General features: G+C 48.7%; 1 protein-coding gene across 1 annotated transcript in view; it reads left to right on the forward strand.

Moving 5' to 3' along the window:
- The window catches only part of LOC117017810 (transmembrane protein 132D-like), a 100742-nt gene extending 75920 nt beyond the window's left edge, over positions 1 to 24822 (forward strand). The window contains exons 3-4 of the mRNA XM_033098407.1: positions 22417 to 22563; positions 24804 to 24822. Of these exons, the coding sequence (XP_032954298.1) occupies positions 22417 to 22563; positions 24804 to 24822 (166 nt within the window). The remainder of the gene's footprint in view (positions 1 to 22416; positions 22564 to 24803) is intronic.
- Positions 24823 to 25653: the final 831 nt, after the last annotated feature.

Genomic DNA, 25653 nt, shown 5'->3' on the forward strand with positions numbered 1-25653 from the left:
GATGCCAGGGGGACCTAGGGGGGTTGAGTCAGCGTTTCAGCAACACCCCAAGAAGTCTGCCGAGAGCTCACTGCCCCGTCCTCAGACTCTGCACGTGGCAGGCAAGCCAGGGACGGCTCCCCCTCAGGGCTCCCGTAACACACCCTTCCTGGAAGCCCCAGTGGGAGATACAATGCATGCGCTTCTCTCCCAAATGCCCTTGAACACCCCCTAACCATCATTCTCTTCAGGTCACAGGTCCAGCCCTAAGCCACCCACGCCGGCCAGACGTGGGGACATGCTGATGGCTTAAACTAGTGGTTCTCAGACTTTTTGGCTCTGGCTCTTTTTTCACTTTTAAAAATTACCGAGAACTCCAAAAAAAAAAAAGTTTATTTAGGTTATACCGATCGATATTTACCATGTTAGAAATTAAAACTGAAAAATTTAAAAAATGTATTTTTATAAATTTGCTTTATAAACAATTATAAAGCCACTGCACCTTAACATAAGTGATATATTTTTATGAAAAATAACCATGTTTTCCAAAATGAAATAAAATTCATGAGAAAGGTGTTACTTTTTTGCCATTTTTTAAAAAAGTCTGTCTTAACAGATGACGGCTGGGTTCTCATATCAGCTTCTGCATTGAGTCTGTTGTGATGTCATCATTTTTATTGAAATATAGATAGATTACTTGACCTCATGTATATGTAGGTGGAAAAGAAAGGAATCTTTTAACAGACTTTTCAGGTGTGTGTGTGTGTGTGTGTGTGTGTGTGTGTGTGTGTGTGTGTCTGTGTAATACTACACCAAAACTTGTCATGTGGCTTCTTAAAGGTTAGTTGCAATGTGAATACTGAAAATCAGTGAACTTGAGGTCTGTGTTGTAATTTTGAATGGTTCTCCCCAGGCATGATTGTATAATACCAGCATGACTTAGTTATTTGGAAAACATTGATTCACTAATTATGCAAGACTTCCAAATGTTGACCCATTTCATTATAAAATATCAAAATTTACATTTTCTTTGAAATAATCAACACCCCTCTCATCAGAAACAGCCTGTGCTTATTGAGAAGATTTCAGAATCACAATGGCAGATGCCACTCACCCAAATTTCCACTTTTCCTTGAAAATTATAATTCGGGCATTGGTAACAAATACGAGGGTATTTTCCTAGAAGTAGCATCCTCACGTTGTTCATTATTGAGAAGGTGTTTGTCAGATACCCAAACCGAATACCCACAGTGTGCCAGTCATTCCTTTAAGAGAAAATGGTACCCGTAAAGAGTAGCCAATTCAGCTTTCCGCTCGGAGAATAACAGGCGTGCGATCCTCAGGACAGCCGTGAGAGTGCAGCGTGTTGCAGAAGTGCTGCAGGTATTTCGTCACACGAAACATTAAAGACATGGAGTCAAGGGCACATAGTTAATACAGATAATGGTTTTTACTGCTTCATCGAGGACAGCCTTACATAAAATAGGCATTTTTTACATTGTGAGTGTGTGGCAGTAATTGATATCATTACTCGTAGCAGAGTTTGCTTGGGTCCAGTGCCTTGATCTGTGCTAAGGTGAGAACAGTTTTATTCACCATCATTTTTGCACCATTTGTGCACATGACAACATAGCGAAAAACGTGAGTAGCATCTTGGTTTTATTATGGAAAGAGTTTTGACTTCACAGAGTCCTTGAAAATGCCCCGGGGACCAGTAGAGGTTCACAGAATCACTGACATAAGCCATGACGCACCCTCTTGTACCTACGAGAGGGGTCATTTCCACCCAATCCACAGGGCTTGAGAGTGGGTGATGGAAATGACCTCTGGACAAACAAAAGAAGAGTAAAAGAAAGTTGAGAGACAGAAATAGCAGACACTCAAGACAGTTGTCCCAGGGGGCTGCAGCATCCTTTATCTGCAGAGTTCTAGAAGATAAGAAAACAACCTTAACCCAAATGCCTCGAGGAGCGCTTTGCCAGAATGTGCAGGCTGCTCTCTGTAGCCCTGTCACGTCCTGTGACCAGGCGGCAATATCCTTCCATGGCCTAGGGACCATGTCAGGTGACCTGTCAGAAAAGTGCCTGCTTTTTTTTTTTTTTTTTTTAATTTATTGGGGTGACAATTGTTAGTAGAATTACATAGATTTCAGTTGTGCAATTCTGAATCACATCATCCATAAATCACACTGTGTGTTCACCACCCAGAGTCAGCTCCCCTTCCATCACCGTACATTTGATCCCCCTCACCCTCATCCCCCACCCCCCAACCCCCTTACGCTCTGGTAACCACCAAATTACGTTCCCCAGATTAATTTTCACACCCCGTGGCCATCCTGTGGTCACCGACTGCCCTCCAATCCCCTCACCCTCCCCCCCACCCCCCACTCCCCCCGCCCATCTAGCAAGCTTTTATTTTAATAAATTCAAGTCAAGGAGACTCAGATTCTAAGCCCTGCCACTAGCTAGCACTTTTACTTTAGGCATGCTGTTCAACTTCTCCTGGTTTCCATTTTCTTGTCTATAAAATAAGGCAGGTTGACTAGATAATCACTAAAATTGTTGCTTACCAGATTCTCTTGGAGAAGTAAGTGAAAATCCTGTGAAGTGCCTTAGTTATCCCTGAAATATTGCCAGTGTGTAAAACTAGGTATCGTCCACCTTCAAAAATGGAGGTACACTTCCTGCCAGCCAAGGGTTTTATCCTTTATTTGGTATCGTTACCCCTCCACTGCCCAGGTCGGGGAAACCATCTCAGTATTCGTGGCTGTCCTGACTGACTCCCGTAATGTACCAATTGTTAATAATTTGGTTAGTACCGCTGGGCCAGAGGTCATCTCAGATGGGTGTACAGGCGAGGGTTTGCTGTCCCTTTGTTAACCCTGTCTCCTCCCCACCCCTGCAATCCCAGGTCAATTTCCGGGCAGGCTGTCCTTCCCCCAGGGTTCTAAATTCATCCCGAAAGGACACCTTTACTTGATCTTTGATGTTCCGTGTAGGAGGAAGCTGTGGGTCCTTCAGATTTTACAGAGTGAGATCTCTACCAGAAAAAAGAAGCGTTTCTCTTGTAACCTCCCTCGTAGGGTAACTGCAGTGATCTCTTATGCTCGCTGATTTTGGGTCTCTGGAGCCTGTCTTCCCGCTTCCCCTCAAGAAGCGTTAAGAGGGGGATAAAAGAACTAAGGATGGAAAAAGATCACCGTGTGTGTCTTCACCTATACACGACTACACACATACACTAAACCAAAAGCACCAAGGATCAAAAATACATCAAATGAAGAAAAGCTGGATGTGTTCTAGAAAGGTGGCCTTTTCTGTCACCATGGTCCTCAGCCCGGTCTTGAAAGTTTTATAGAAATGGACACAGAGAGATGACAGAGAAGTAGTGTATGTTTAAAAGTTATTTTTTTTTGGGGGGTGGGGGTCATAGCTTGCCATTATTCTGCTGCGTAATTTCAGGATCCCAGATTTATATCTGGCATAAACCAAGCACCTTCTAAAAATAATCAACATGTATGATAATTCAGTGTATTAATTTAGCACAACTATGGAGACGGCTGTGCTAGCGGCCAGGGGTGTTGGAGGGAAGGACACAGATGATAGTTTACTGGCCACTGCAGTCAGTCACACAGGGGTGGCGTGTCAGTTACAGCGCAGGGTGGCAGGTGCCATAACAGAAGTGTGCTGAGTGCTGTTGGAGCACAGCGGACGTTTGTCCGCCTTGGTCCAACCAGGCTAAGTCAGGCGTCACTTTGCAAGAGGGCTTTCTGTAAACTGAGTCACAGAGGACGTATGGCATTTATCCAGGTGGACAAGAGGTTGAAGAACATTCCAGACCAAGCACTAGCGAGGATCAGGGCACTTTGACACACATAGGGGAGCATGAGGTACTTTGGGGGGCGTGAGGGAGTTCCAGCGGGTAAGGTCTTGGACACACGTGAGCTCAGCTGACCCCCAGATGGCCAACCGCAGAGCTGGACTGAGCATGTTGCTTCCTCTTGCTACGTGAGGGCACCGAGGTCACGGAGTCTGTGGGCCACGGACAGAGAGCTAGTGAGTGGCAGACCTTGAGCTTGACTCGGGTCTCCTTCTCTAGGGTGGGGCCGTTTCTGCTGCTCCGTGAGGTGCCAGGAGCTGCGATTAAGTCTCAGTCGCCTTGTGTTCACCTCTTCTCTGGTTACCTCCCTGAAAGCGACTTGTTTAATAACTTGGTGGGAAGCTGGGTGGCTTCTAGTAGGGCGTGTCTTCAAGCGGGGCGAGCTGGCTTGCAGCAGCGTTCCCTTCCTCATTAGCAGTAGAATATGCAGCAAATCCCTTATATTCGACATGGAAGAACTGGCGAATTCAATGTTCAATGCCAACTTCCAAACACGTGATGGGAGAACCCAGGCCTTGCCTTCCTGGACTTTCCGGTTGATAATCCGTCTCCCATGGATCAGCCACACTCAGAAACATGTACCTTGAAGCCAGGAACTTGGGACTCCGGAAAAATCATTGGTTAGTTGAAGCCAGTCATCCATAAACCCTGCGAATGAGTAAGTGTACAGTGTATTCTCTCCAGAGCTTCCATGTTTCACTGTAAAACATCTTCCAAGAGGTGTGTATATATTTGCAACATCGAGTGGCATTTCTCTTTATGGAGAGAAAACCACTTAGGCTGTGAAGTAATTTGCATAGAAACGTATCACTTTCCTTCATTTTAAGTAGATGGCGTCCGAAAAGACTGGCTCGAACTCACAGCACAATCCGTTCATAAGCCGAGTCCCGTTTTCTGCTCTTTTGATAATTAAATTTAGTACTCGATTCTCCCGAGATTTATATTTTTAATGTCTCAATTTGAATGAGGATTGTCTTGGTGTCTGGACAGGAGGCTTTTCTTTCTGAACTGTTAATTGGGCAGAGAACCCAGAGATAAACAAATTGATTTAATTTTAATCTGCTTTCATGGTGATGCATAATGATAACTGGTTTCTGTCTCGGAGGGTTGAAAACCAGTGCCCTTAATAAGAGTTTGTGGGTATATTATGCAGCTTTAAATAGCTTATGTTGTGCTCAACCGCTCTCCATAAATTATCTGAACTCCAGCAGTATCTGTGGGACTCCGAGTTCTTGTCTGCTGCGGATTTTAATCAGGGAAACTATTAGTGTGACATGAAGAAGCTCCGAGGCTTCTCCTGTGAAGAACGGCTGTGACGCCATGCCTAGAATTCCAGAAATGAGCTTCGTTCTGGAGAGACCAGCGTTGCTCTCTGTCTCCATGTGAGAAGCAGCACTGGCTTTTTACATTCTCATCCTACTGGGTCTTTTACATCCCCTATTACATGTCACCTCAGAGTAGCGCTCTCTGACTCCCTCCCTCCACCTGGGTTCAGTCCCTTACTTACTTTCTATGGCACCGCAGACTTCCTTACAATCATCACTGTCTGTCACGTAACCGCTTGTTTATTGTCTCTCCCCTGGGCCGGCATTGCGACCAGTCACTGATACCTACTCTGGGAAGAAGGGCTCGGGGTTAAATCGTGACCTCTGCATGTTAGGCGAAGAAGAATGAAATGAAGATAGAGTCCCCATCTGTTCTCACGCACCAGCTCGTGTCACCTCTCAGACACAGCAGATCGTTCCTGTGCTGAAAACGTACAGCCTTTGAACCTGCTGGGAAGATGTCCGGTGTGTTCAGTTGTGTGTCAGCAGGTTGTACTGTGATGGCTTCTAGAGAGCCTGCTAGAGCTCTCACCCCCTTTGGACATTTGAGGACATTTTTAAATTGTAAAGGTCTTCACGCTGGGGCATGTGTGTGCCTGGTGCTGTGTAGATAGAGCCTTTCCAGGACTATATAGACATGCATCGTTTTAGGAGAATCTGTTGGCTGAGTTCTCTGCCTCCATGTACTGATCTGCCCAAGAAAGCATCTCAGGTCAAAGTCCTCCGCTTCACACCTGCCTGGCTCGCCCTGATGGGATCTCACGCTGATGGATTGCCCTGGGCGTGAACCATACGGGCTGACAACGCTACAGACACTCCACTCACAGTGGTGTCTTTGAGGAGGCCGACCACGTGGGTACCTACTCACAGTGCTTTTGCGAGTCACATGACCTCTAAGTCTTTGCTTTCAGCCAGGCAGAAGGAGAACCGGATCAAAGTGTCAAATCTTTAAACATCACTTCTGATGGTGGGTGACGATGTGATGTTTGTCGTCCGAGGAGTTCAGAGACTAGAGTGACGTTCTGTAACAGTGCCCGCAGTTCAGTTTCTCAGAACCGCACCTCTGAAGTCGAATGTAGGAATTCAATTGATGCTGACCTGTCTCATTCTTGCCACAAATGAAATGCCTCCAGTGGTCCACTGGCACATGTTCTAATTGGGAGTGGACGTCTCCATGCTGTCAGCTCAGTGCCATCGACACCCCGTCCTGTAGGCTGGTCCGCACTTGCGAGCAGGAATGTGCACCTACACGTCACAGGCTCCCTTTTCCCTGTGGTTCTGGGCTGGAGGCTGTACTGAGAGGCCCGGGACTTGGAACGTAGAGAAGAAGGTGTTCTCCTGTGGGTTCACAGAGATCATGGGGGTCCCCAGCATCTGGGGAATGGAGGCTGGAATCATCTGTGTTCATGCAGCAGGCGCAGAGGTAGCTGGGAGGGGCTGCCCGAGCCTCCCTCCAGCTTGACCATGGTTTCTGGTTCCTCATCTTAAATACTTCCTATGTAGAATATTCTGGAGCTGCTTCATTTTTTCTGTGCATGTGATACCCTCCAGGAAGAGTACGTTCCAAGGTCCCGTGAAATTAGCTGTGGCCATGTGACATGCTTTGGCCAAAATGATGTGTGTCACTTCCATGCAGAAACACATGTGAAACCCACGGTGACATGTCACGCTCTGTCTTCCTTTGGGTGGGACATTCTCAAGTACCGTGTAGTGATGGCACCATCACAGTGTGGGTTCCCCCAGCCTGAATTCCTGCCTATCCATGTAGAACCCCAAGTAGGAGAGAAGATCAGGCTGTCATTTTAAGGCAGGGAGAGTTTTTGTTACTTTAGCACGAGATAGATGATCTTGATTATATGATCCCATTCCGGTTATTAAGCAATATATTTCTGATAATCTTTCATATTTTTATGTTAAATAATTAGTCTTTAAGTTTTATATATATATGGGTGTGTGTGTGTATATATATATATATTTGCATGCATAATGAATATAGTTGTAATGAAATTCAACCTAGAATTTAAAACAACCCATTTAGAGACTGACGGACACACGGAAAACTAAATTTGAATTTATATACATATTGTTGTTGCAGAGAAGAATGACAGAGTGACCAATGAAAGAGTTTCAGACACAAAAATAGAACACATTAGGATAAAATGCTGTGAAAGAGGTAAAATGGATATGCAAGCTGAAAGTGAAAAAAACGTAAATGTAAAATTTAAGTCTGATAAAGAAGAGGTTGTCTGTATATTTTTTTAAGACGAATGACGGAGGATATCAAATCACCATGGTATTTAGATTCCAGTGAATACTTTTAGAAGAATGATCTAACAGTTTAATTTTAAAATGTCAATAGTTACAATATACTGAAAATTTCCACCTTTGCCGCTGAGGAGGGAAAGTTTTAAATGTCAACTTTAAAATGTGCCTGGGGATGCATAGTTTTGTAAAAATTATTCCAGAGCACGGCTGTCCGATCACATTTTCTGTGGCCGTCGACATGTTCTCTGCCTGTGAGGTCTGACACGGCGGCCCTGTCTGCACAGAGCTATTACGTTCTCACACGTGGCTGTGCCACTGAGGAACTGCACTGATCTCAATTTAAATACAGTCACGTGACCAAGGGCTACCTTTCTGTCCAGTGCATTTTCCGCGTCTGTGCAAGCAAGGCGACTAGATTATTGGTCCATCAGATGAAAACAGGTCCAAGGAAAACTGCAACATTATTTCTGTCCTCTGTTACGGTAGCATTGGAAGTCTCTCCTACGGGGTTTCACCACCACCGAGGTAACCCTCCACGCCTCGCGAAAGCACCTTCGGAAGACGCAGCTCCCCTCCATTTTCCAAGGAGGACACGAGCGGAATCCCCGCTGGGAGAGGGACGTGTTAGGGTGCGGGCTGAGGGGCAGGGTCTCGGGGACCTCTCTCAGCTCAGAGCGGCCCCAGGTGCCCAGCGGCCAGGAGCAGGCAGGAGTGGTGGCCCCGACAGGAGGGGCACGCTTGCCTCCCACTGTGGAGCGTGGACAAGTGATGGGTGGGAGGGCAGCTGCAGGGTGGTCACATTGGAGGGTGAAGGCATCGGAGCGCAGTGAATGGCGCTCAGGGCTGAATGAAGGCAGCTGCGCTACGTGAGCCGTGGATGCGGAAGGAAACGCAACGCTCCACGGGACGTCTGCCACCCTGGCCTGAGGACACAATTCGTGCGTGTTCACGACGGAAAACGAGTGCTTCCTTTTGTTAATGTTTTTATTCAAGTATGGTCGGCCGGCAGTGTGACGTTAGTCTCAGGTGCATGCCATCGTGATTCCACACTCACATACCTTACGCCTCATCACCACCCTACGTCTGCAAACCGTCTGTCGCCGTGCACCGTTATCACAATATTGTTGACTACAATCCCCTCACCTTTCTCCCCCAGCCACCCCTCCCCTCTGGCAACCATCACTTTGTTCTTTGTTTCTATAACTGTTTTTAGAAAACTGGTGTTTTGATGGAGAAAAGACAAAGCAGAATATATACCGTGTTTCCCCGAAAATAAGACCTAGCCGGACCATCAGCTCTAATGCGTCGTTTGGAGCAAACATTAATATAAGACCCAGTATCATATCATATATCATATCATATCATATCATATCATATCATATCATATCATATCATATCAAAGACCGGGTCTTATAATAAAAGAAGACCGGGACTTACATTAATTTTGCTCCAAAAGACGCATTAGAGCTGATGGTCTGACTAGGTCTTGTTTTCGGGGAAACAGTCATTTTGAGTTACAGGGTGGTGGCGACTTCGCAAGCCTTCCCGGAGAGGGCGCCGTGATGGGGGAGACTGCAGAAACTAACAGAGCTGGCTCACCAGGCTCAGGGCACACAGGTGGGCGGGGCCTTGGAGGAGGAAGCGGAAGGACAAAGGTGTCTGGCTGCCAGAGTAGAACAAGAGGGGAGCTTGATATTGTACTTGGGGACCAGTTAATCACTAGAGATGACAAATAGATAATAGATAGATAGATAGATCAACAGATAGGAAGGTAGATGATAGGTACATAGGTAGGTAGGCAGAGAGGTAGACGGATAAATAGATGGATAGTCAGATGGATAGATAGTCAGATGGCTAGATAGATTTTACTATGAGAGAAAACACAATTACAGGGTTACTTTCCTGTTGCAATCTCAATTTCCAGTAGCCAGTCTTCATACATTTAAACGGTGTGGTTGGAAGTCGTCCATGTAACACATGGATTCACCTTCTCCAATTTCTTTGTGACATTTGTGTCTGACAGTGTATTTATTTACTCTCAGGCCTCAACAGAGGTACTCTTTTCAGATCTTGTGGGAAAGAGTTTAGAGCAAGAGGGGAGCCCCACCAATCTGTGTGAGGCCCTTCCAGTCAGGAGAGGACTTCCCTCTGTCTCCGCCCCTGTAGCTGACGCCCGTCATGTTCTCTTTGTTCTGAAGTCCAGGGGCTGTAACTAGGCTGCCAGAACTCGTGGCTTCTGCTGCAGGAGCCACTTGAGACCCCGTGTGAGTTCCCTGGGTTCCCAAACTCAGTGGCCTCCAGGGGGCAGGAAGGCAGGTAATAGAGTGAGTGAATGAGTGCAGACCAGGCAAAAGGGAGATGTCTGGAGGTGCACAGCGGGTGTTGGGGCCCCGGGGGGCTGAGGAACCTGTGTCCTGCCGAAAGCTGGCACCTCTGCTGGTGAGTGCTGCGAAGACGTGCAGGTCAAGTATGATGACTGATGTTTCAAGGCAAGCCAAAGCCTGGATTTTTTAAGGAAATGTTTCCATTTTAAAGTATTGGTTCACATGATCAAGATGGACCAAAACTATGTGAGGCAAACATCTTCAGGCCTTGTCCGGCCCGTGAGCTAGCAGGACTTTCTGACTTCTGAGGGCGAGTCGCACTGTCCCCAGTGGAACACGGCCTCTGACACAAAGCAAGGACACAAAGCAAGGACAGGCAGGTGGCGACCTTCCCGCTCCACGTGTGGACACCGCCGTGCAGCTTCTCTGACTGCATACAAACCTCCACACACTTAACGTTCTGAAAACAACCGTTACGATGTCCTTGGGTTCTGGAATTGGAAAGGCGCGTATCTGGGGTTGGTGTCTTGGGGCCTCAGCCAGGAGGGCATGAAGGAGGTGACATGCCCACGGACGGCTGGGATCCTACGAAGTCTCGCTCCCAACATGTCGATGGTGAATGATGGCTGTCACCTGGAACCTCCACCCGGGATGTCACCAGAACAGTGCATGTGGCCTCACGTCGTGCTGGGGCTTCCTGACAGTCTGATCGCCTCCGTCTTCTGAACGGAGGTTCAGAGCTGCAGAGCCAAGCACCGTGAAGACTGGGAAATACTGTTCACCTCTGATGTCCTAGCTCACAGATGTCATAGCGTCCCTTGCGTCACAGGTGGGAGGAGAGACAGGCACGCGTGGGACAGGGGCAGGTACCACCGTGGTCCTCTCTGCACAGGACCACCCACCGTGTCTGCTACCCACCAAGGGGTCTGAGGTGATGAAAGGAAGGCCCGATGGAGACAGAAGCCCACCCGTTAAAACATACAAGCTGTCCCTTCCTATTGACCGAAGTGTCTGTCTCACGTCCCCTGGCTTGCTTGGTTCTGAAAAACCAGTTTAGCACTCACTTAGCTTTCAGCAGTGTCATTATGGCAGACTGGTAATGGCTGTGAAATTGTTACTTAAGTGTTGTAGAAAGTAGAACAGCTGGCTGCTGACAAATGACAGCTTTGCAGCGTGTGGGCTGGTAAGTGCCGTGCTGCAGCGTCAACAAAGGGGCCGGTTCAGAAGTGCACGGCTAAATGGTAGGTTGGCTTTGTTGTCTGTCAAGATGGAGGATAAATAGCAACAAAGAGCCCTCGCCTGGGCCGCCGGCGGGGAGGAGCGCCGGCCAGCCCTCCGTAAGTAGCGCCTGCACAGTTGTGAGAGCAGAGGGATGCGGCCCTCTGCTCCGGCGCCCAAGGTGACAAAGTCAGCACGTTTCTCCATCAGGAGTTTGTAATATGAAAATACAGGCGAGCACACCAGTGTGGAATAATTAGTTTCACCACAAATGGGATGTGTCCTTTCATCCGGGGCCACAGAATCTGGTAAATGACCTCTGCGCTGCTCAAAGGATGAATGTTTTCCATGACAACGCCTTAGTTTGTCTCTTGTATCATCAGGGCTGAGTCAACGTCCCCAAAATCCTGCTGAGGCTCTTAATTTATACACTACTGGGAAAACAAGGCAGAGAAGGCTTTCTCTAAGCGACAGTACCGTGTAGGGCAGGCTGCAGTGACAAGTAACCCCAGGACCTCAGTGTTCTGGAGCCACCTTCTTCCTTTCATGTGTGTAACAGTCCCCTCGGGTGACCTAAGGAAACATCCGGTTTTCGTAACCTCTTTGAAAATCCCATTTTGGAAATGAACCTTTTTCTCATTTGTAAAATGGGAAAGGGGAGCGTTTTTTGAAATACATGGCGGTGTTTTCTCTTCTGCATCTCTGGATACATGAGTTCTTCTTAGTTTCATCCGTTTGCAGGGGTGGCACATGTTAGGAGAACTTTCCCACCGCCCTGGAAGTGAGACGTGGCCACGCGACTTGCTTTTGGCCAATAAAATGTGAGGTGACGAATTCAGGTGAGCGCTGCCAGAGCTGAATCTGTGCGAGCCCATGACGTTGTGGAGCTAGAACTGGATGGAAGCTGACGGGAAGTCAAGCGGGGAGACAAAGAGGTAAAAATTCAGGGGCTGTTCATTTCCAAAATGGGATTTTCTTTGTCCTCAGGAAGGCAACGCATTTCGAAGCCAGACTGTATGGAGTGAAAGAAGAATCTCCTGAAGTCGTCTTTGTCCCCCTCCCTTTGTAACATGCCGTGAGGGCGGCCGGGTGGAGGAAACAACACTCCAGGGCCGGAGAAGGCAAGGAGGGTGCAGACCGCCTGCTCTGTGGACACACGTGCAGGCCTCAGGGACCGTGGGAAGAAGAGACAGGATGGAAAGAGTGGGGAGAGGCTGAGCCTGTGTGTCAGTGTCCAGTAAGTAATGAGGCAGCAACCGTGGTCAGCGAGAGAGGAATTTGCTGTGAAGATGAACAGGAACTCCAGGCCAGAAAGGCCCCGCTCGCAGTAGCGTTGGGTCCTGGGAGGAGATTGTCGCACAGGCCATTTTGCAGCGTGGACGTCAGGGTTGGGTGAGGCTGGTCAGCCTGACTCTCCTGCACAACATCCAGCTGTCCCTATGCCGAGTCCCCCTGTGTCCTGCGGAGGGGCAGAGAAGGAGGTGGAGGCAGGTTGTCAGGGTTCCCAGAAGACACCGCACGAGGGCAGGGATATTGAACTAGAACCCACTGCGTCAAAGGAGAGCTCCTGGAGCTGCTCCCGTTAGTCCCCATGTGTGACCTCGAGACAGTGACTGGTCTACTCTGTGCCTCAGCTTCTTCCTCTGTAAAATGGGGATAAAACTTGTCTTCATTACAGCGCTTGCAAAATCCTACCAGTTTTCCAACACGGCTCTTTTACGCACTGGTTTCACTTTTTTACTCCAGAAACACAACATGAGAAGTGTTGACGATGTGTCATCTGTGGTAGGGCCCCCCCTGTGCTGTGGGGCGTTGTCCGTGGGGGACGTTTGCGTGTGTTGGGGTGAATGAGGGGTAGATGGGAACGCTGTACTTTCTGCTCAGTTCTGCTATGAACCTATCACTGCTCCAGAAAAACAGTTTATTACTTTTTTTAAAAGTGATATTTTGACATTAAAGTTTTAAGTGAAGACACATTTACTGGCTTTCCCACCCAACATTTTCCGGTCACTTTTTGGTCGGAGAACACTGTAGAACAAATGTCAGTTGTCGTCACATTTGGGTGGAAATTGGATCAATAAAAGGCTGCCCACTGGAGTTGGCAGAGCACCCGTGGAAAGGACCTGTGCTGTGGGATAAACTTTGTCTCTTTGAAGTCCTTCTCTGCCAGTATCATTAGTAACTGAGTCTGGGTTCGGAAATAGCTTGTGCAGATACAATCAATGCAATACCGTACTGGGCACTTGAAACTTGAAGAGAGTCGATCTCATGTTCAATGTTCCCATCACAATAAAAAAGTGAAAAATAGAAATGGAAACACTCAAGTCAAAATTTGCAAGTTGGGACAGTGGGGAGCTGGCCCTGTAGGTGACCGGTGGGCACTGGTGACGTCTTACCCCAGGAATGGTCCTGTCAACCTCAGACAGGGAGGTCTCAGGGGCACATTTAATGTTTTCAAACTGAAAGGCTATCTTTGAAATTGTGCTAACAGAAATGGTTCTTGTTGAAATAGGCATCTAGATAACACTGAAAAAAAAAAAAAAAAAGAGGCAAATAGGAAGGAACTAGCCCTACCAGATACGAAGATGCGTCGTAAGCTATTGTGTTTAAAAAATTTGGGCACTGGCCCATGAGAAGGCAGACAGATCAACAAAATTGCACAGAGGGTCCAAAACGCAGCCTGAAAAACAGATGAATGGAGTACATATTAAAGATGGCATTTAAAGCAACAGGTACGGGGTGAGTCATTTAATAAACAGTGCTGATAAAATCCATATGGAGAAAAAACAAAGCTGTATCCTTCTGTCACACATTTCTCACACCAAAATAAATTCCAGATGGATCAAGAGATTAATTTCCTTACAAATGAATTTTCTAATAAACAATAAAAATAAGACCCACAAAACAAGAGAGAGATGGAAAAGGACGTAAACAGGCGTTGAATGAAAAGAGGGTCTTCAAATACACGTATATGAAAACAAATTCAGTGCCCCTCAGCTTCATGAAATACTATTTTTATTTATCAGTTCTGCAGGGATCAAAAAGGCAGGAAAAAAGGCACATTCAGACACCCTCAGTGAATGTGTAAATTGGGAGCGTCTCTTTGAATGGCGTTTTAGAAAGTTCTGTCAGAGCTGAGCTCGTCTTGGATGTGGGGTTCCTTCTTCAGACACTTACGCTGCAGACATACTTGTGCATGGGTGTGTGTGTGTGTGTGAACTCTCGGAAGTACTGACTGTAGTAGCAAAGCTTGAAGTCACCCACTTGTCCATCTGATGGGCCCCAGTCTGTCAGCTCTTGTTCAGATGCGCCCATCCCGTGGGGTAGTTGGTAGGTGTGAGGCGGGGAAGCAGTGGGTCTCTGCGTGCCCCCAGGAACGCACCTCCGAGACCTGTGTAGGTGACCGGTGGGCACTGTGAAAAGGAGGGCAGGGTGCCGCCCTTGCTAGTCTCATCTCCACATCTAACTACGTGGACATCCCATAATATTGCGCTGAACGGGGGAGCAAACTCTGCAGAGACAAAAACTTCACGTTTCCCCATTTGTGACTCTGAATACTCCCAGCATGCCTGCGTTATTTTCTCAGTGGAAAAAAAAAAAAAAGGGTAAAATGAAAAATTAACTACTCTCCGCCTCCACAAAGGACATTCCTGAAAATGTGCGTGTGTTCAGCATCGTTCTGGTGTTGTTAGAGTGGTTCCCTTCGTTAAAGAAGTATATTGGAGCAATTCCTCTAAAACGCTGGCAGCCCCCAAGGCTGGGGAAGACGGAGGCCAGTTCTGGTCTGTGCGGCCGCCCTGGAATTAGAGGGTTGGGCTTGGAACAGACAGTGCAATGAGGTGTCATCCCAGACTCTGGAAACCACAGGCACCCTGGTGCCCTGGGCACAGGGACCAGAGTGGAATGTCCTGGAACACTCGTCCCTGTACTGGCCCTGCTTGCTCCGCTGAGATTCCTGCTGTGGCGAGATCTGACTTCTACCACCCTTGGTTCTTCTACCACGTTGGTTCTGCGTCTTCTGTTTCCCACTAGAGTGCAAGAATCGTGTTTTATTGTTTTATTTTGGTTTTTTTCCTTTTTAAAAGAAGGTTTGATTCGTGATCATTGAATGGATGAGATGGAAAGAGAGTGAAAATTGATTCAAGGTAGTCAGGCATGCAGGTTTCTATGCAACAAGGAAAATAACACTCCTGACAATAACGAATGTTTATTTTCTACCGGTGCTGGGTGAAGACCCTGCCTCCTGGATCTGGTGGAGTTCACCTCGTTCACCAAGGAGGAGACCTTCTCTCTTGCAGGTCTGCTGATTGATCCGATGGGGGAGCCAATAGCGTACAAAGGACGAGGGCACGTGGGCAGTGCAGAGGGCGTGGTCATTTATTGCTTCAGTGTCAGGGACGCACCTGATTGGTCCTCTCTTTCTAGAAAGGTGATGAGCTAGTGCAGCCTCGCCTGCGCCCGCTGCCGCCAGCTCAGCCGTCCTTTGCTGGGAGGCTGTGCTGCCTACGGCCAGGCTTTGGTTTCCCAGGCGAGAATCCCTCGTTTGTATGGAGCTGTCACGGTCCTCACGACGCCGTCAACAAGGGTCCTCCCGTCATAAGCTCTGGGCTGTTTAAACAGCATCCTTCACTCTTGGGTGGTGGTCGGACTTTTCCGTAGGAAGGAGGAGACGTGTCCTCCCAGCCACGTGCCAGGCAAAGCGCAATGGAGTTTAGAAGGGCACCATGTATACGTACGTGTTTCCCTCTGCCCGCACACGCGGTTTAATTGTGGCTTTGCCATTCGGCAGGTATGTGGGTAACACCGGAAATTGAATCTCTCTAAGGTAGCCACCCCTCCCCTGGGGGCTCTGTTCCCTTGGTGCCTTGCTTTCTTTTTCTTCACAGACTTATCAGCATAATAAATGTGCGTGTGTGGTCTCTCCCCCGGGAGAGTTAGTTCTGTGTCAACAGGAAACATGACTGTTTTTATTTGCGTTTCCAGCCCTGTGACTAGTGCCTGGAACACAGATGGGATTCGGAAAGTATGTGCTGGATGAATCGATGAACAAATAAACCAACAAAGAGGCAGGTTTCGCGTCTTACCTAGCGTCATTCATTATATTCATCACCTGCTTAGTCGTTTGTACACTCGTACAACCCTTTTTTTTTTTTTTTTTTTTTTTGGTGGCGGTCGGGGCTCCCTCTGAAGCTTCTGACAGTCAGCACCCACGTGCACTCAGCCAGCGGGCTTCCTGTCCACTGTGCAGTCCCTTCTGTCCGGGGCCCACTCGTCACCTGTCTTCTGTGCACGAGTGCCCGTGGGAAAGACTGGCCTGCGGACCCTTCTCAGGAACTGAGAGTCAGAGGAGAACCAGGTGCTTGGAAAAACGAAAGCTTCCTTGCTGGGCACGTTGGGTTCTGAGATCGCCTGTACAGAGTGATGGAACATCTGTCTGTGCCGGCAGAGAAAGCCCACAGACCAGGTTTAATGGGATGTCAACTGTGACTCATCGAGGCCCCAGGAAAGGCCCCCATCGAGGCCCCAAAGCAAAGCCATGGGCCTGGCTGGCAAGCGGACATCACATGTCGCTCACGCGCGGGGCCACGCCGTGGTGTTCTGCTGCTTTGGCTCCGCAGCTCTTTGGCGCTCCTGAAGTGATCGGCAGCCAGCCGGGCCCCTGCTTTGCACTGTTGTATTTGTCCTTGGTGGAGAAGAGAGACCGGGCCGGTCAGTGAACATAGCTGCCGCATACAGTCGTGCAGGTTGCGCACTGCTCAACGCTGGGAGGCCCATGTGTCTTATCTCCTGCTCCGTGAATGGTGCTCCCTGGCGTGGGTCAGGGCGCAGGTTGTGATGCCGTATGGCAGCTCCGGGCAGGACCCTGGTCATACAAAGAAGTGAATCAAGGGCCCAGACGTGACGACGGCGGTATTGGTGGGTCAGCTTCAGCGTGATGGAAGTTCAGGTGACTTTCACCCTTGTGTGTAGCTCATTGCTTTTCCACCTTGAGCAATTCCAGCCTCTCGCTCAGGACACACGTGATAAAGCTGTTGTCGTTTCGGGTGTGTGTGTGTGTGTGTGTGTGTGTGTGTGTGGAGGGGAGGACATAGGTAAAGCGTGTTTCTACACCTGGACGCCCCAGTGATGCTGCACAGGCAGTGTGACGTTTCCACATCGCTCAGTGACTCACGGATTCCGTCACTCGTTCAGAATGGGATTCACTGCCTGCGTCCCAGCCAGCAGCATCACAACTGATGACACCCGGCTGCTTCCAGTCCCCAGATGCCTCGTCTAGCCAGGCCCTGTTGTAAAACCTTGGGATTTCACCTGCAGTCAGGGTTTCTGGCCTCCCTTGAGTACTGTACAGATTCGGCAGCATCAGGCCCCAGTGGCAGGGCACCTGGAGGTGACGGCAGCCCCTGTGGGTGAGGTCTGCCCTCACAGCTGAGTTGCCAGCCCCTAGTTTAGTGTGTACTTTCTAACGAGTGACACACGCCCCACGTGCAGGGCCGTTCGATGTTTGCTTAGTCGTCAGTCACTGACTGGCTGTGGGTCTGGCCTCGCGGGGCAGGTCCCACTCTCTCCTCTCCTGGCCCCTCCCGCGGGGCCTTGGAGATGCTCCTTCCTCTTGCAAACAAGCCCCTCTGTGTTTCGGGTCCCCCAGATGGCCTTTGACAGCAGGACTGCACCCTGCAGTTCCTCGTGTCCTTCCAGCACTTGCAACCTCCTCCCCTGGGAGGCAGACATCAAAATCAGTTTGCCTGGGAGCGACTGGCCTTCGTTCTAAGTTTCACTTGACCACACAGATGGCAGCGTGAGAGGAGCTGCCCACACCCTCACGACGATGTGAACGCAGAGGGCAGGAGAGCTCGCGTCCATGTCCCCGCTTCTCTGTGCATTTACTTCACTCATGGAGTTTCTCCATCCCGTGCTGGGGACTGAGGGCTCCCGTGGGGTCAGCAGTCCCCTCAGGAGGGCATGTGTCCTCAGGGCCATGCACAGTGACCCGCTGAGACGGGACAATACAGGACCTTTCAGCATGTTTATTTGTAATCGCGTCGTTTCTCACTTACATTTCTGCGTATGTTTTACCGCACACATTTCATTATTTCCGTAGTCCACGTGTAAGCTTGATACTTGAATATGCCCCCGTCAAGGCTGAATGCGAAGGGATATTTTACTGGTCGGAGTGCGTGATACAATGTATTTGGACCCTGCCGTCTAGGTTGTCATGTAACTAGGGCCTGCTCTTCTGCTCTTTAATTGCATGTACTGCGACAGTCCCAAAGCCATGGCAGACACTTAGCAAAGGGGATTCCACTGGTAGAAGGTGGGGCCAGTGTCACGGGCAGGGACAGTGGGACGTGATTCTCCGAGAATTGCTATAACATCAAGAACAAGCATATTCATACAATTGTTGGCTGGCGCAGGGCCGAGACGGAGAAAGGGGCTGGACGTGGTTCATAGCACAAAGGCTGTGTTCTAGCTGTGGGCTTGGGGGGAGACAGCACCTTGTAAATTGTTCCCGGTCAGTTAGAAATGAGAAGCGATGAGTGATGACAGAATATGGCAATACAGGTACTGCGTATGAGAGAACACAGCATATCTATTCTTTTCCTCAATTAATGAGAGAAAATAAATAAGGAGACCGGGAGAAATTCAGAAGAGCTTGGCTTTGACCCAGAGGCGCTTTGGTTGGACTTGGAACCAATGGGGGAGAAGCAGGTTTCCGTCCGTCAATCTTCCCAGGCCCACAGTCCCTGTGACGGGGCAGCCTCTGCTGTTCCCCAGAATACCAGCGAGTGCAGGTGGACTGGCAGAAACAACAAATGTGCACCCAGGTCTGAACCCAGCTCACCAGTGCTTCAGTTATGTCACTGGCTACTGTCCTTGGAACACACACACTCGTGCGCGCACTCATACACCACGTGTGTGTGTTTACATACATGTGTGTTTATATGTGTATGTGTGTGGATATGTGTACATAGATGTACATACAAAGGGTGCCAACAAAATGGATGCACATTTTAAGAAAGGAAAAAACTGGATTAAAATTGTAATACTCAGTATATACCGATAACAAAAGATGAATACATTTTTTGGTACCCCCAGTGTGTGTGTGTGTGTGTGTGTGTGTGTGTGTGTGTGTGTGTGTGTTGTATACATGAGCGTGCGTGTGCACACACACACACACACACACACACTATAGGTCTATTATGTTTTGAAAACACAACACACCCTAACCCAAGCAAGGTTTGTTTACACGCATCTGCAGTGCGCAGGCATGCAGGGGGGCACATCACGGCTTTCGCTCCCATGATGGTAGGTATGTTATTAAGCATGTACAGAGCATAGTGTCTTCGGAAATCAAGTGCTATGTTTATCTCTGCGTAATGGAGCTGTCAGTGTAACCTGTATTTATTGAACCACCAGTAGGTTATAAAACTTCCATTAATGAATGGAAGTAACTCAGTCATCGTAAACAAAGGAAGGAATTAGCCTTTGGTTCAGACCCAGTGAAGCCAGACTGCATGTGTTCTGAGAATTACCTTAATGGTTCCTAAGCACCACCACTTACCGCTCTGAGATTAGCGTTTCAGAACCATTCCCCCAGCACAAAGCGTGTTCGGTACTTACTGTAGCAACGTCTGAGGGCTAACTGCCCACCCTCCCACGTATGTCCTTCTCAGTTCAGTGACAGCTCTGGGCACGGCCCCTTCTCCACCTCCGAGCCTCTGACGCCTGCCCTAGAAACGTGTCTTCTCTTACGAAAATATTCTGCGTCTGCGAAAGACCACTTCCTGGGGTCGTGCACTAACCTTCAGAAAGACTCACCCTTAGAAATAGCGCTATCAATTAGAGCTTCAGAGGCTGCAGGAGCATTATTACCAACAAACACTGGGGACTTCGTGGGGTAAATCAGCAACTGTGTTTGTTTCTAAGAACTTAAAAGAGTGATTCCTTGGAGAAAATTCACCTGGCTTTCAAATGACCTACTTATGAATATAGTTGAAGGCCAGTATGGGCGCATTCCGTCAGAAAGGCCTCTGTACGGATTTCTCCTGTGTGATGCAAAGATCGCCCGGTCCAGGTCGATGAGCTGTTTATTTAGCACGTTGGATTCAGTAAAACCCCAGCGCACGGTGATTGGGGCAGCTCTTAGAATTCATCTTATGGAACAGTTGCCGTCCTTAGTGAGCTGGACTTGCTTTTACCACCACACACATCTTGGTTGCCAACTTTAAATGATTTCCTGCAAGGCAGGCGCATAGCTTGGCCCCCCGCATGCCACCCGCGTGCCACCCGCATGGCTCTCCGGCCAACGCATGCAGTTCCCAGCTCGTACAGGACCGTATTCAGAGCGCTGGCCTGTGCAGTGGTCGTGTATAACACAAAACGTTTTACTAATTTTTCCTGTAGAAACGATGCTGTATGTGACATGAGGGTCACCTTCTAAAAATGCTCGCTCTAGCACTGGCCACCACACAACTCCTGTTTTCTTTGTAGACTAGTCAAATCAGTGTGTGTGTTGGGGTCCCCAAGACCACCCCTGGGAAGACTCACGGGACTCAGCATATAGTCACAATCACGGCTAAGATTTAGTATCGCGAAAGCGCACAAAGTGAACCCAGGAAGGGGACAGGTGCGTGGGGTGACGCCTGGAGGAGAGCGGGCCGTCTTTTGTAAGTCCACTGGGGTCCCAGGATGCCCTCGGGGCCTCCAGCACAGAGCCCAGCTGAGCCTAGGAGCCCTGGGTGTTTTTTGGGGACTGGTCACCTTGGCACCCTCTGCCTGGCACGCACCGTCATTCTAGACTGCCAGGAAGAAAGCCGGCGTCCAGCATGAACCACATTGTTTGTCTGAATAAGACAGGCCTGGCGGATCCCCCTTATCAGGAAGTGGCCAGAACCTGCTGGAAATCCAGGTTCCCAGGGGCCCCCAGGGGCCAGCCCTGCCAGCAGCCTTTCTGCAGAGGGTAGGCCCAACCTGCTGCGTGAACTCCTTGCTGTTTTGAGATGTTGCTGTGAGAAATCGTGTTCTTGGTGTCAGGGGCAGGCGGTCCTCCTTCTGTCTCCAAACCCCAGTCCTAAGAGGGTCGTCTTCTCCTCCCCCTACCCTGTCTCCTCCCATCGTAAGAGTGAGGATTGGGTGGTGAGACCGGATCCGTCTTGCCACTATGTTCATGCAGGTACAGCTGTCAGAAGTCTGGAGCGTGTACTCAGAGTCTGCTGCTCTCGGCATCATCTTCTGCCCCCGTCACCATCAAATGGCCCCACTGGTCCCTGGTGTTTCTGATCCTGAACTCTTCACAGGTCACCCGAGGGACTGAGCAGAGAAAACACAACAGGAAGCACGACTTTTCCAAACGTATAGGCCAGATCATACATCAGGCTGTTTGCAAGTCGTTGCATCGTCCCTTTACCTTACATTTTCCATTCCATGTGGGTGTTTCCCTCGAAATTTCTTGTAGGAAAAGAAGGATGCACAGAGGAGACCACTTCTGCTGTGTCCCCTTCCTCGCTCCTCCAGCTTGTCAATGAGGAATGACGTCACTGATAAACCCATTGGCATGTCATCTCTCCCTCCCCATGGAGGAATGAAGGGAGCAGGAAATGAGTGGAGGACAGAAATAATAAACATAGTCTGTGATGGTGGGTTCCCTGGCTTCGGTAAATTGGTCTCTGTCTCTCGTTGGAGTCGATGTTACATCTCATGACATGTGCCGACCGATGTTGAGTAACAAAGAATGTGAGCGGGGTCAAAGTGAGTGGTTTTGCTGCTGGAGAGTTTTACAGAATGTCAAGGAAGGCACCCAGCGTGGTTCCACCTGCAATGCGGTCAGGAGCCATCTCAAATCCCGGGTCACCTGCTTGTGAGCTGTGTGATCCCAAGTGTCTCAACTGTTCCCTGACAATTAAAACACCACTGACGTCACAGGGCATGTGAGGGGATTAAATGAGATAAAGCTACGATGAACTTAGGTGAGCACCTGTTTTCTGCTAAGTCATCAATAAGTATTGGTGGTGGTGATGGTGGTGGTGGTGATGGTGGTGGTGATGGTGGTGATGGTGGTGATGGTGGTGGTGGTGGTGGTGGTGGTGGTGGTGGTGGTGATGGTGGTGATGAGCCTAGGTGGTCTCAGGAAATTCTCTTTTAAAAAATTAAAGCCATCCACTAGCACAATATTTCTCTGTGTTTTTTTTCTGTCAGCGATGCTTGCTACTGTCAATGTACTGTTCCTGGCTCCTGTGTTAAAGGTAGGAAGTAGGGGGAGGCGGGATAAGTAGGACAGACGGATTGGAAGGTGACTGCAAACATGTGCCTAACTTCTATTAGCCACGAGCTGACACCTGCCAGACAACAGTGTGTGTTAAGCTCTCCATGTTCCCGGCAGCCGCCCCGGGCCCCCCAGTGCTGGCTCAGCTGTGCTCTTCTGTCTCCAACAGGGTGAAGGTGAAGAAGGGCCTGCGCGTGGCTGGGGTCAGAGCCAGCAGCCCCTCCATCTGGGAGGTCAAGGAGAGCTCGGACTACACAGGCAAGTACGCGCCTGCTGCCGTCGTTTGCCAGAAGACATCTGCAGGCTCGGACAACAGGTGAGTCCCGACTGCCTTGGCTATGTTCAGATTCGCTGTGACAGCTGCGGCTTGGTTTTCTCGGGTTTGCTAGTAACTGTTCTCACCGCGGGTGCGGGTGGTGTGTGCCAGCTCTAACGCAAGCGCCCTTGGCTGAGATGGAAGGAACCCTTCATGGAACCCTTCATTTGGGCAAGGTGGGCTGTTCTCACAGCAGACCTCCTGAAAGCCCAGCACAACTCTGGTCACCTGCCAGGACTGACCCGCGAGGGGGTGGTTACCTACAAATGGTGGTACATGCCCCTGGAGTGGCCTCTTTCTAATCCACGTTGTTAGGTGAACCGCAAGTCTGGAAGCGTCTGCTAAAATGGCCCATTTGCAAGGGTTAGAAACAAGGTGCACGTTTCTCTGGGCACCCGGGGCGTCTGCCACTTTGGCCGTGCAAATTCACACTGATGGCTGTGGCAGTGTTGCTGTGCAGGCGTTTTCTGATGGGGAGGGCTCCCGAACCACTCGGCAGAAATTAAGACCTTCCTCTGGCTCTGATACCCCCCAAATGAGACCCAGTCGAGTTGAGAGAGACTGGGAACTCGGTAGTTCTGATTTAGTCCTTTTTCGCTTGTGGCTCCGGAGAATTCCGTCTGGTCACGTCCTTTTGCCACTTTTAGGTTCCTCCTTGCTCTTTATGCTACTGAAAATTGAAACCGTAACGGAACAGACAAATCCCAGGTAGGTGGTAAATCACTTCTGGAGTCGGATTTTTGAGCTTCAGGGCGCGATATTTCTTTTAATACAGAAGTTATGGATCTCAGCTGATGGCTATTACACTTTTTTAGGGGGACTTCTTTCCAAAGAACTTCAGACACCAGTTTGGGATGATCTAACTTGGAACCCCTTCTTTACCCCATGCGGCTCCCTCCAGGCTTTGGTTCTGAATTCTCAAGCTCTGGTGTGTGCCTTTCCTTTTGTGACGCTGTTTCAAGAGTTTTTCTTGGAGAGTTGTTTACAAGGCAAATGAAAGGGAAAAGAGGGAATCTGTATTTGAGATCTGCCGTCGATGTTTATATAGTAGTAGTACAGGAACGAACTAACAGAGGTGTACAGAGCCGGATACACCACGCCACTCATGTGGTTTGGGAAATAAGGACCCCGCAGTGAAAGTTTATTTTATGTGGTATAGTTAGCAGAAATTAGGAAGGATGGGTAGATACCCAGACAGGCAGACAGATAAATGATAAATAGATGATAGGCAGTTAGATAGATCGCGCCGTACGTAGATACATTACTCTTCAGTGTATCCAGAAGAGGAGGAGGAACTGGGGGAACGTGTTCTTCTTTTCTCTTTCCTCCTCTTGCCGTCTACTGCATGGAATATCATTGGTACAAGTGGTTGTCGTATTACCTATGAAATAGCTAGGAAATGCAAAGGGATTTGAACCGTTAGAAAACTAGGGTTCTTGCTTTACTTTTGCATTGCTGTCTAAGAATTCGATCAGTTCTCCTGGGGACCGGAGAAGGAGTAAGGAGACTTTCCAAGGGGCGCTTGTCCCCGCTAAGGTGTAAGCTGCTTTTTTATGCGTCCCCTCTGATAGCTGCTCCCAAGACCTTTAACTCTTGTTTAAGTGGAGCAGAAACCTGACATCTCTGGAGCACATTGAAATGTACACGTGTGGCGCTGCCGTGTTTCTGTCTCATCTGGTGTTGGTATCTTCTCTAAGGAACAAGGACCCTGCGTGGGTTATCAGCGACTCCTTTAAAAGGCCTGAGGTCGTAATGCCATTGCCTAGGGAGAACATTCCTTATCCCTCTGTAGAGTCTGAAGTCAGCTCTCATTCCCTACTATGGTCCAGATGGTGGGAAAAAGTGTACAGACACAGAGTATGTGTGTCTCTGTGTGTAGTGTATATGTCTACATAGTATGTTACGTATGCATGTATAGTGCATTATGTGTGTATGTGTACCTGCAGTATAACATATTCAGTGTGTGCGTATATAGGACATGATGTGTCGGTGTACGTAATCTATGCATATGTGCAGAGTAAGTGTATATAGAACGTGCATCTGTATGAGACAGGCATTTGGTATCTGCTTGTATACGCACATACACTTTGTGTGTGTCTTAGGTATATACATATGTGTTGATGCAGAAACTTAGTTTTTGGAATTCCGTTCTTACACTAACACTGGGAAGGCTCTGCTTACGGAGGAAGCTGCAGAATGGAAGCTCTTTGGTCTGGGACCCCTGTCTGTCTTGTTTGCAGCCCCTACAGCAGTGCCTGATAGACGCTGGTCTCTCTGGAAATGCTTGTATAATGACGGTCTAGAATTCCACTCTGTCTGTGTTACCGTGTGTGTTGTGATGCAAATCCATACGGATGCATATTGAAAAGTCTGCAGTGCATCTGTTCAGAAAACTAAGGTGTATGATAGCATCTGTACTGAGGCCCCATGTGGGGGAAACCGAGAGAAGAGAGTGTTTTTCACCAGAGGAACTGTCAGCTGGGATTTCTGCTGGGTTAGCTGGGAAGGTGGGAGTGGCAGGGATAAGGCTAAACATAGATCTTCACTGGGAGCCGTTGGGACTGTGATTTTTCTTTTTTTCTTTACTATGTGCATGTGTTACCGTTTAATAAAGTGTATAGTTAAAACAGAAAATTTTTTGACTATGATAAATTCATTAATATGTTCAACTTTTATCCGCCTTCACAATTTTTCATTGTACCGTTGCCTTTATGGAATTAAATAAAGAAAAACCATGTGCCACCCCTTAGAATAGTGCGTGGACCGTGGGGAGAGCCTCTTCTCTTTATCTTAAGGATAATTGGGAACCATGTTTTGGGGGGGATGTTTCAATGTTACTGGGTTTTGCTTCAGAAGCTGATTTGCTTCAAGAATTCTCCGTACTCTTTTGCAGTGTTTTTCAGTCCTCTTAACAGTGAGAATCAGATAATCGGAATGAAAGGAGTAGTCTTAATTAGCTTGAGAGTCATGGCTGTTATACTGCTGATAATTCACCATGGATCACAAAGTCCCGTTAATGAAGTTAAGTCCCTGTGACAGGTGTAATTTTATGGATTAAGGAGCCGCTTATGGGCTAGTGATGAATTGAAC

This window comes from Rhinolophus ferrumequinum, chromosome 25 (genome assembly GCF_004115265.2).
Source record: "Rhinolophus ferrumequinum isolate MPI-CBG mRhiFer1 chromosome 25, mRhiFer1_v1.p, whole genome shotgun sequence".
Classification (NCBI taxonomy): domain Eukaryota; kingdom Metazoa; phylum Chordata; class Mammalia; order Chiroptera; family Rhinolophidae; genus Rhinolophus; species Rhinolophus ferrumequinum.